At 42.4% G+C, this 12,542-nt stretch overlaps 1 protein-coding gene across 3 annotated transcripts; it reads left to right on the top strand.

Moving 5' to 3' along the window:
* Positions 1-11,988, top strand: LOC120982070 (cathepsin S-like). Of its 3 annotated transcripts, none has more exons than XM_040411969.1 (8): positions 1-21; positions 3,392-3,521; positions 3,641-3,763; positions 7,046-7,207; positions 7,858-8,082; positions 8,433-8,598; positions 9,809-9,911; positions 10,037-11,988. In XM_040411969.1, exons 2-8 carry the CDS (start codon positions 3,393-3,395, stop codon positions 10,134-10,136), a joined length of 1,008 nt encoding a protein of 335 aa, XP_040267903.1. In that variant the 5' UTR covers positions 1-21; position 3,392; the 3' UTR covers positions 10,137-11,988. The 3 variants fall into 3 exon arrangements, with proteins under 3 accessions (XP_040267903.1, XP_040267902.1, XP_040267901.1); XM_040411968.1 differs by lacking the exon at positions 1-21 and adding an exon at positions 30-155; XM_040411967.1 differs by lacking the exon at positions 1-21 and adding an exon at positions 48-204.
* The last annotated feature ends 554 nt before the right edge of the window (positions 11,989-12,542 follow it).

The following is a 12,542-nucleotide window of genomic DNA, read 5'->3' on the forward strand; positions in this document are numbered from 1 at the left end:
GAAATACTGATTGGAGAAGAGGTAAGTGACATAATGAAAGTGAAAATCTATTAAAGCCCGGCCTTCCTGTTCCTTCCTCTTCTTGGCAGAAGTTTTATAAAGCTCTCCCCCGAGTCACCTCCTTTGTGCAGCCCGTGCCTACTTACTGTACTAAGGTAAGTTTCAGGCTGCAGGACAGACAGCTACACCTCATCCGCCGTGCAGGTAAGTACTCTCTGTTATCAGCCATTTCAGGCTAATGTCATTCAGAGGGATGACTTCTAGGACGTCCAGAATGATTTATCATCTCTAATATGAAGAGTTTTTGTCTGGGATGGTAATGTAGCGGGACGTCCGCCTCTTTTCCGTGTGGAAAAACGGATATTTTACTGTGCGATTCTCCTATCTATGGAGGTAGGTTGTGCAGACGTGACTGTAGGAACAACTGTTCTATAGAAGCATTAAATATGAAATCACTTCCTCCTACGTTTTTTAAAATTTTTATTTACACAGTTTGTACTTTGTCCCCAGTGCTATTCCCCGGGTATAAAGACAGGTACAGTGCGTCTCATGGGTGTTCACGGTTTTCCCAAATATATATTTTGTAAAATAAGCATATACAATAAATAATATAATAAAAATATATCCAATGTGTAAAATGAGCAAATAAACAAACAATAATATTATAAGAATATCTATGTCAAATGAACAAATGAATGAATAAAAATAATGATATAATAAAAACCTAAAAATAATATATAACATAACTGAAAAGAATGGTGGCAAATAAATATATATAAAGACAAAGAAAGAAAGAAAAATATAAAAATAAATCTAACAAATAAAATAATATGTGCGAAATAAATAAATAACGAAATAAAGAAAAAGTAATAATATAATAAAAATGCGTAAGATAAATAAATATATGAACAAAATAAGTAACACCATAAAAAACCATGTAATGTGTAAAATAAATAATCTAACAAATAAATAAATAAATACAATGTTAAAAAAATAAAAGAAAAGGCACTCCGGCACTAGCCTAGCCCTTGACAACTCAAGACCCACCATACAAAAACGTAAAAAAATAAAAACAAACTGTGGCGGGTCATTAACAGGTTAAAACGGCTTGCTGACGACGTGTTGTCATAGAGGGAAGTATAGATATCTGAAATGATGGCATATCTCTTTGGTCAGACCCGTCTTTCTCAACCATTTCTCTGTTGCTTTAACGTTAAAAAATATTAAATTTGGCAATTGGGCTCCTAAGCGGGCTTGTGTGTAGACGTGGGCGAAACAATTGCAGGATCATGGAGACACATAAATCTGCATTGGAGCTGCAGGCCTAAAACAGCAGGGGGTGTTTAACAAAGACGGTCTTTACATGCAATGGGAAATTATTTTTGCTGTTTTTATCATTTCGGGAGTGGCCAGACAGGCGGATCGGCTGTGCTATGCCAGGAGCATGACACAGGGATTCTCTCCGTGGTGCTCCCTCAGGCTCGGCAGTAGGCCTGGAGATGTACAGTCTTTGTTGCCCAAATTATCACAGCTCCGCTTCAATTTTTCAAGAACAGAATGTAAAATGAGAGAGCCCCCCCCCAGTGTTCCAGCTTAAAGGGACACTCCATCTTTACACTACTATTCAAAATGAATGTCAGGGATAACTTAAGCAGCAACTCCAGGATGTAAGGCTATTATCAGGATAATAACAAGTAGGGGAATTTCAGCTGAAAGTAGACGAGTTTCACAGCGTTAGTCTTTATCACATGCACACTATATGGTCTCATCTGGAGAATCCTCAGGGAAAACAGTGGGATATTTCATATTGGGTCTAGGGAAATGGGTGGATAGGGTGGGCCAGACCTCAAAAGGGTGGGAACGGGTAAGGTTTGTGCCAATTTACCCAATGTAGTTGACATAGGACCCTTAGATAGAAGAAACCCAGCCCTGGTTGAACCCTTGGATAGAGGGAACTAAGCCCTGCCTGAACCCTTAGATAGAAGGAACCCAGCCTTATCTGGACCCTTGGATAGAGGGAACTAAGCCCTGCCTGAACCCTTAGATAGAAGGAACCCAGCCTTATCTGGACCCTTGGATAGAGGGAACTAAGCCCTGCCTGAACCCTTAGATAGAAGGAACCCAGCCTTATCTGGACCCTTGGATAGAGAGAACCCAAGCCCTGCCTGAACCCTTGGATATAGGAAACCCAGCCCTGCCTGGACCCTTAGATACAGGGAACCTAGCCCTGCCTGGACCTTTGGATAGATGGAACCTACCCTTGCCTGGAACCTTGGATAGAGGAAACCCAGCCATTCCTGGACCCTTGGATAGAGGGAGTCTAGATTCTTCAAAAGAAGTGGTCCAGTCCTAGCTGGACATTTGCATAGAGTCCTGGTTGAACCCTTGGATAGAGGGGTCCAGGTTGGATCCATGGTTCAGTGGGGCCTATCTTGCTTGAATCCTTGGATAGACAGTGTTCAGCCCTGGTTGGATCTTTGGAATCAGGGTGTCCAACCCTTGTTGGATCCTTGGTTACAGTGTGTCCAGCCCTGACTGGATCCCGACATAGGGCATGTCCAGCCCTGGTTAGATCCTTGGACAGTGGAAGCCCAGCCTTGTTGGACTCTTGCAAAGAGGGAGCCTCGCCATGGTTGGATAGACGGTGTCTATCCTTGGCTGGATCCTTAGATAGATAGGGCCTAGCCCCAGTTGGACCCTTGGATGCAGGGTGTCCAGTCTTAGTTGATCCCATCCCTTTTACTGGGTGATGAGAACACGGGCAGCTCTCCCCTCTCCAGAGGGACTACAATGGAAATAGGCAAGAGGGTGGAGAACGCCCTTGCGGGTCATGTAAAGGGGTAAGAAGGGGAACACAAACAAGAAGAGGAACACAAACACCAGGTCCTGGGGGTATGGGGGCTGGAGACGACCCTTTGTATACTAGAAAATGGTCACTAGGTTCTATTAGGTTGTCTGCACCAGTTGTTAGAAGAATGGCTTGCTTTTCTGGAACACTTCTGCTTTTCTCAGTAACATTGAGCAACATGAGGGAAGTAAATGCATCATCTGCTTGTAAATCAAGTATTGCCTAACAGATATTGCCCAAAAGCCCACGAACTCTTGGACATACTGACATTGACGTCACCATGACAAACACTGCACGTTCTGTAGAGCATGCAGCAGGGAGACAAACCATGCAGCATGCTCTAAAGACATGGAATATAATCCCAGAATCACAGCACCCAGAAACAGCGCCACTCTTGTCCACAGGCTGTGTCTGGTATTGCAGCTCAGTCTTCCCCACAGTTCTAAGGACAGAGATTCTGAACTTTACCTGGATGGACCTGGTTAAATATTGTCTTTTCTGGTGAATTATTCCTCCTATGCCAATGTTAATTCTCCTTCACAGGATGAAGTCCTGGACGAGTATTTTGCTGGCAGCCCTCGTCGCTGTGTCTGTGAATGCCTCCATTGACCCCGACCTGGATAATCACTGGAAATTATGGAAGATTACATATAACAAGCAATATGAGCATGAGGTAAGAACAACAGTAACATCCCCTCCATCCCCGCCCCTGTACCACCTATTACGAGACAATATTGTTGGGAAATATTATAAAAAACTTGAACCATGTATTTTTTTTAATTTTTTTTGCAGAGAGAAGATCTCACGAGGCGACTGATATGGGAAAAGAATTTAAAGTTCGTCACACTACATAACCTGGAACATGAGCTGGGGGTCCATTCGTACACTGTGGGCATGAACCATCTCGCTGACCTGGTAGGTGCGATAATATGTACAGTTCATGGACAGGAGTCTTGCACACGACCGTATGGCTTTTTCAGTATTTTGCGGTCTGCAAAAAACGGATCCGCAAAAAATACGGATGACGTCTGTGTGCAATCCGTTTTTTGCGGAACGTAACAGCTGGCCTCTAATAGAACAGAACTATGCGGACAATGATAGGACATGTTCTATCTTTGAACGGAAATACGGAAACGGAAGATATATGGAGTACCTTCTGTTTTAATGGCGGATCCATGGTTCCGTATACGGAACGCAAAAAAACCGGAGCGGAAACGTAAAAAAAAAACGTTCGTGTGCAAGAGGCCTTAGGGATATTTTATATGGGATGAGGATCGGGACAATAACTGGACAATTTAATAGAATTATCAAGAAGTATACAGTGCAAAACTAATGGTGACATACTGTGACCAAATAATAGCGCTATGACGGATTACTACCACCATACAGTGACCAAACACCACCACTATCACAGATTAATACCACCATACAGTGACCAAACACCACCACTATCACAGATTACTACCACCATACAGTGACCAAACACCACCACTATCACAGATTAATACTACCATACAGTGACCAAACACCACCACTATCACAGATTAATACTACCATACAGTGACCAAACACCACCACTATCACAGATTAATACTACCATACAGTGACCAAACACCACCACTATCACAGATTAATACTACCATACAGTGACCAAACACCACCACTATCACAGATTAATACCACCATACAGTGACCAAACACCACCACTATCACAGATTAATACCACCATACAGTGACCAAACACCACCACTATCACAGATTAATACCACCATACAGTGACCAAACACCACCACTATCACAGATTAATACCACCATACAGTGACCAAACACCACCACTATCACAGATTAATACCACCATACAGTGACCAAACACCACCACTATCACTGATTAATACCACCATACAGTGACCATATAACACCACCAGGGAGGATTAATTCCACTATACAGTGACCGAATAATACCACCATGATGGATTATTACCATACATTGACCAAATAATACAACCATGATGGATTATTACCATACAGTGACCGAATAATACCACCATGATGAATTATTACCATACATTGACCAAATAATACCACCATGATGGATTATTACCATACATTGACCAAATAATACAACCATGATGGATTATTACCATACAGTGACCAAATAATACAACCATGATGGATTATTACCATGCAGTGACCAAATAATACCGCCATGATGGATTATTACCATACAGTGACCAAATAATACCGCCATGATGGATTATTACCATACAGTGACCAAATAATACCGCCATGATGGATTATTACCATACAGTGACCAAATAATACCGCCATGATGGATTATTACCATACAGTGACCAAATAATACTGCCATGATGGATTATTACCATGCAGTGACCAAATAAAACAACCAAGATGCATTATACCACTATGCAGTGAGCATATAATACCGCCATGACAGTTTAACACCACCATAATGGATCAATACCACCATACAGTGACCCAGAGTTGGACTGGGGTACCATGGGCCCACCAGAGGAATGGATTCTGAGGGACCCTCAATCAATCCAAAAATGTATACCCCCGCCATATATTGTATACATAATGTCGGCATATACTGTAAACACAAATCCCACCATATAATGTACACGCAAATGCTGGCACCATACACTTTGCTCACAATACCATTAGTGTACACATAAATAATGCCGCCATACACTGTACATATAGTCAGTGCCTCTATAAAGTATACATATAAATGATGCCACCATATACTGCAAACACAAACACATATGTACAAAATACTTAAAATAATGTTGTTTAATAGAGGCAGCTATGGCCCATACGCCCCCAGTGGTACTAGAACCGCAACACGACTGCATTGGTTTGGTTGTCCTCTTATGCATTCTACTCCAGCCTGCCACCATCTTGAATACAAATAATAGTGTATCAGAGGCCGGGAATCGAAGCATGGAGACCCTCATTCTACTTGTCTGGTGGGACTAGACAGGAGAAGGAGAGGGACAAGGACAATCCCTGCAAATCCAAAACCTCCGCCCAGAGGCAGGTCCTGACAGGACGGCCCTAGGATATATAGATCCCCATACAGAACTAGATTCTACTGATGGATCCCACCATACAGGGACTGAAAATATCACTAAACAGTGACCAAAATTTCGCGGACAGAAAAAAAATGGCGGCATGCTCACAGCTGAGATCCGTGATTTGTGGACCACAAAACACTTACGGCCGTGTGCATGAGGCCTAAATCATACCCTTATACTGATACTAAATAATACTATAATACGGTAATATATCGCCATACAGTGACTAATTAATATCACTGTACAGTGAATGAATAATACCACCATATGGCGACTAAATGATACTATCATACAGTAATAATAATATTACTATACAGTGACTGGATACTACCATACTAAAGCATACCGTTATACCGTTACTAAATCATACCATAATACAGTAATATATCGCCACACAGTGACTAAATAATACATCCATACTGGGACTAAATAATACTACCATACAGTGACTAAATAATACATCCATACTGGGACTAAATAATACTACCATACAGTGACTAAGTAATACATCCATACTGGGACTAAAAAATACTACCATACAGTAACTAAATAATACATCCATACAGGGACTAAATAATACTACCATAAAGTGAGAAAATAATGCCACCATAAACTCAATAATACTTACTGTACATACTGAAACTAAAGCATACCGTTACACTGTTACTAAATAATACAGTAATATGCCACCAGTGACTGAATAATGCTGCCATACACTCATTAATACATACTATAAATCATACTGTTATACTGGTTTTGAATGATATCATAATACAGTACTAGGCCACTATACAGTAATGGAATAATGCCGCCATACAGTGATCACCATAAAGTCCTTACACATAAACCTGCAGTATGTGTGAGATTGTTTCAGCCTCATGATCAGCAACTGAGGCCTATACAACAGATGCCTGAAGACTATCACACCACTACGCCATTTTTACCTTATGCCATAGTCTATATACCGCAAATCAAAGTGCTTGCCGGCAGTGTATATAGGTAATAGATACGGTATTCTAAAAACCAGTGCCAAATACCGTAACCCAACCCAAATAGCAGTTGGAGCCTGAAGCTTAAATGCCTCCTTTTCTTTCCTTAGACCAGTGAGGAGGTAGAAGCCCAGCTAACCGGTTTAGTACTACCTCCTCGGAATGACAGGAAGAACTATCTCACTAACACGTGGAACCGTACCAAGACCGTCGACCTGCCGGACTCTGTAGATTGGAGGGAAAAAGGATGTGTCACAGAAGTTAAAAACCAGGTAAAAATGTAGTGATGACAGGCGGAGCTCTCACCTACATGAGGAACATGACCAAGACATCTGCTCAACCAGATACTGTCAAAATGAAAGCCAAAAAACAGGCTAAAGGGCACATGTTGACAGGATCATCCATGTTAAACCAAGCATACTGCCTGGTAGGGTTGATCCTGCTGATTAAAACGATACCTGTCTTGTGAAAATGGGTTGTGGCGTTCCCGAGTAAAAAGACTTTTAATGTTTATGCAGATAAGAGTCTAGGCTCCGCCCCTCCATACTTCTTAGCTTTCCAGTGCAGGCCACACCCCTCTGTATACTGAAGCCCTCATTCACTTAAAGAATAAAAGTTTTCTTTTCTCGGGAACGCCACAACCAATTTTTACAAGACAAGTATTGTTTTAATCAGCGGGATCAACCCTACCAGGCAGTGTGCCTGGTTTAATAGGTTAAGCCTACCATTAAGTGCACTTTAAGGCTCTTTTACATTGGTGTTGGAGATATATTGAGGTTCTAGAGGTCAGAAGACTTAGCTGCAGAGCTATCTGTGGTGCCCCAGTGGCGTCCACTGTGCACAACTTTATAGATATCACACCATCCCACCACCTCATGTCATCAACATAGAATATGATGCATATTTTTTTGCCACTTTCCAGGGTTCCTGTGGCTCCTGCTGGGCATTCAGTGCCGTCGGTGCCTTGGAGGGCCAGATGAAGTTGAAGACCGGAAATCTGGTTTCCCTCAGTCCTCAGAATCTTGTAGACTGCTCCACTAAGTACGGAAATAAAGGATGTAATGGTGGTTTTATGACCCAAGCTTTTCAGTACGTGATAGACAACAATGGTATAGATTCCGACGCTTCGTACCCTTATCATGCCACGGTAAGTAGGTGCCAATATCAGACTGAAGTAAAGGCAACACAGAGAGGTCCATGAAATTCCAATAATTCCCTATAGAACTATAAATGTAGTTGCAGAAAATTGTCCTAGGTGGCGCTTTAAAGTCGTTTTTATGTTTAGGACATCCTTGGGTGATAAGTGGTTGCTCAACCCTTTAAGACCTAGCATAATGAAAGGGCCATGACACTTATAGGAACACTAAAAACACTTCAGTACTCAATAGCGCCACACTTGACTGTGTGGCAGTGTCTGGTATTGCAGCTCAGGTTTATTTACTATATGAGGAAAAAACGGTGCTGGTCCCGATCGGATTGATTATGAATCTCTTCTAGGATGGACAATGCCATTATAACCCATCGACCCGAGCAGCCTCGTGTGTGAAGTACACAATGGTGGAACCAGGAACTGAAGAAAATTTGCAGAAAGTCATAGCCAGCGTTGGTCCAGTGTCTGTGGCAATTGATGCCAGGCATCCGGCATTCTATCTATATAAAAATGGTAAGGCCGGCGATGAATTGGCCGCCATTGGTCGACAGCTTTTCATTTGGAGTTTCGGGTCTGATTTGTTAACAGGACTCAAATATTAATGACTTCTCCTCAGGATAGGTCATCCATATCTGATTGGTGGTGGTCCAACTCCTGGCACGCCCTGCTGATTAGCTGTTTGAAGGGGCCTCTGCACTCGGGTGAGCGCTACTGCATCTTCACAGTATACCAAGCACAGTGCCACACATTGTATGGTGGCTGTGCCTGGTATTGCAGCTCAAATCCATCCACTTGAATGGGACTGAGCTGCAGAAAGGCCATGGGGACTAGGAGTTCATCTGAGTGCTGCAACTTTTTCCAAAATCTGATCGGCAGGGATGACGGAAGTCAGATCCCTAGCAATCGGATATGAATGAGGTATCCTGAGAAAAGTTCATCACTATTTGGGGCCTAGGCAACCTCTAACTTTTTTAAGATGTCAACCATTCTGACCAGTAGGGCAACTTTGTATACATTACTTATCCTGTACTGATCCTGAGTTATATCCTGTATTATACTCCAGAGCTGCACTCACTATTCTGCTGGTGCAGTCACTGTGTACACACATTACTTATCCTGTACTGATCCTGAGTTACATCCTGTATTATACTCCAGAGCTGCACTCACTATTCTGCTGGTGGAGTCACTGTGTACATACATTACTTATCCTGTACTGATCCTGAGTTACATCCTGTATTATACTCTAGAGCTGCACTCACTATTCTGCTGGTGCAGTCACTGTGTACATACATTACTTATCCTGTACTGATCCTGAATTACATCCTGTATTATACTCTAGAGCTGCACTCACTATTCTGCTGGCCATCACTGGAAACAGTCATCAAGCTTAACACCTTTTAACACAGACGAGCTCCTATGAAGCAGACAGATGGTTATCAGTATACCATATAGACAAAACTTCCAGAATGCTAATTAGTAGAGTGAGCTTTGTGCAGTTCACAGAATTATGTGAGAGTTCAGCTCTGAAGGCTACAGAATTGTAAATACAGCTCTGGCCTATAGATAAGAGATTCACAAAGGTACCCAACTTTTTACTTGAATAATGTTATGCCTTGATGGCATTTTTAATGCTCCCCCCTCCCAATGCTATGTCCTTGCCCCAAAACTGCTGATGGGTACCCCCAAAAACGGCGCATGTCTGATTGGCACATGTCTTCTGTAGGTGTCTATGATGACCCGACCTGCACTCAAGATGTCAACCATGGAGTTCTTGCTGTGGGATACGGAAGCCTAAACGGGAAAAACTACTGGATTATAAAGAACAGGTGAGGAGTAGATCAGGGAGGAGGGGGAGTCACGTTGCATTCTCCCTGCCGCAGATATGGAGGGGAAATGCAGGGACAATATCTCAAATATTATTACTAATCGTAGTATTTCTGTTCTATTCCAGCTGGGGGCAGGGCTACGGAGCAAACGGCTATATCCTCATGGCAAGGAACCGGGGGAATATGTGTGGCATCGCAAGTTATCCCTCCTACCCCGAAATGTGAGCCACTTGATGTCACCAGTGAGGTGCAGAGGCTCTATGGGTGTTGGCTACCTGGACCACCCTCCAGGGAAATACATGAAAAAAGATTTGGATCTTATACAATGGTTGCTCATAGTGATGATACATGTGATCCTTCACCGATCTAACGTCACTGTGTGCAGTGTCCATAGTGAATGCTTTCAACAAACGAATCACAAATTCTGCTGCGTTTTTAAGCCCCGCCCTGAACTGCTTAGAAATCTCCTTTTATGCAAATCGGCATCAGCTCCGCCTCTTTGTGCATCAGTTTACCGCACTGTTGCAAAGTATGATACTGAACACTGATAATTTCAGGTCCTTAGAAGAACAATTTCGCCTTCTATCCAAATAGTGAAAAAATATATATACAAAAAATTACTCAATTTTTGGCGCCATGAAAAAAAGTGAATGTAGGACTACGGACTGGGAGAATCGTGTTTTACCAGTTTGATCAATCATTATACCAGTTTATATTGTATGTTGTGTCATAAAAAAAAAGCATGGGTATGTCCACGTGCATCAAAAGTAGAAAAATTTGACATTTTTTAAAACTGTTTTGATTAAAAATCTTCCCACCGTGTTGGGTATACAGCTCCTATGCACAGTCATGCCTCTCAATGGTTATTTGTAGTAACCATGGAAAAGAATAGGGTCTTCATTGGAGCTGTAAAAAACTTATAATTGTTTGTTTTTTTATTAAAAGGCAGGATCAACCCTATTAGGCCAGGTATGCTGCCTGGTAGGGTTGACTCTGATGATTAAAATAATAGCTGCCTTGTGAAAATCGGTTGTGGTGTTCCTGAGAAAAAAGAGACTTATTCCTGATGCAAATCAGTGTTCCAGCGCATCCAGGGGCGGGGCCAGCACTGGAAGCCTTAAGCCCTGCCCCTCGGAGAACCGGAGCCCTAATTAGCATATAGAATAAAAGTCTTTTTTTCTCAGGAACGCCACAACCAATTTTCACAAGACAGGTATCATTTTAATCAGCAGGGTCAACCCTACCAGGTAGTATACCTAGCTTAATAGGGTTAATCCAGCTGAAAGCTATTTTCAAAGTTTTATTTTTTACATTTTAGATGCATTGGACCAAGGAAAAATGGTGGACATAACCTTTAAAGACCATTTACTTCATAAAATCACCTTGAGTCGTCTTAGTCTTTGATTATTTCTTCTTCTGGGAAAACTGGGTGACAACCAATCTGGCCACCACTTTTGGTGACCAAATTGGTCATCACCCAATGTGGCCACCGTTGTTGGCTCTAGAGGGGAGGACAACCAACTTTCTCAGACTCCTGAATGGTAGATCCTGTCTAGTTATGTAGCAAGTTCCTCAGGGCGCTAGAAAAACTAGGTGACAACCTACTGGATAGCTGCAATGGTGTCAATATTGGTTGTCAGACAGTTTTTACAAGAGACTGATAACAGAGAGGTTTGGTGGAAATTGACTTCTACCTTAAAATCATCAAAGGATTCAACCCTAACACAGGCAGTAGAGGGCCTCATGTATCACAACAGTCCATCAACCAATCAGAGAGCATTTAACAAGATGAAAGCTGGTCTCTGATTGGTTGAGGCCTCTATAAAAGCTGATGGCAGCTCCCCTCATGTGTAATATAAAAGCCCGGGCGCCATGCCTGAAGATACTGAAGCATTATACCTGCCATGTCCACGGATTGGACCACAGGCCACAAGATTTGGGTTTAATCTACAGTACCAATTAAAAAAATCACTTTGCTGTCGATTAGAACGATGTGCAATCCTATATGTTCATTTCAGATTTTTACGTCACCCTATAATGTAATTTAAAGCTGTTTTAATAAAACATATCACTTGTGTGTCTATCGGGGTCTGTAAACATCTTGGCCGCAGGTTGAGGGTTGGGATCCAGTGGCTGACTGGATTGGTCGACACCATTTCTTGGGTGTGAACACCTGCAGCCTAGAATTTCTCCTTCCATGAAGGCGTGTCTTCCACAGGGACAATGTCACATGACCATGGCTGGCACTTAGGACAGTGACATCACTCCAGAAGTGATGTCATCCTACACAAGAACACACAGAGAGTGGAGGAGAACTGCTGAATTCTACTTTCACTTCGGTTGCCTCCTCGGATAGGCTTTAGATGTTTCTCCTGCATCATTCCTTGGACTTCTGCCTGGGTCTTGTGCCTCCACAGTTCTGACTTCTGGCTCATTCTGGCAATAGATTCTCTTTGCGCTCTTGGCTATGCCGCCGTCTACCTATCTATAAGGTTAGGTTCACATAGACCTTTGGTGGACGAGGTTTTGAGGAAGATTTTCCTGAAGGTTTTTCAGCCAAAAGTGGATTTGAATAGAATCGGAAATATGAAAGAAGGACTTTTACTTCTCCTGTGGACTGCTGGGTCCACA

Source organism: Bufo bufo, chromosome 11 (assembly GCF_905171765.1).
Source record: "Bufo bufo chromosome 11, aBufBuf1.1, whole genome shotgun sequence".
In the NCBI taxonomy this organism is placed as follows: Eukaryota; Metazoa; Chordata; class Amphibia; order Anura; family Bufonidae; genus Bufo; species Bufo bufo.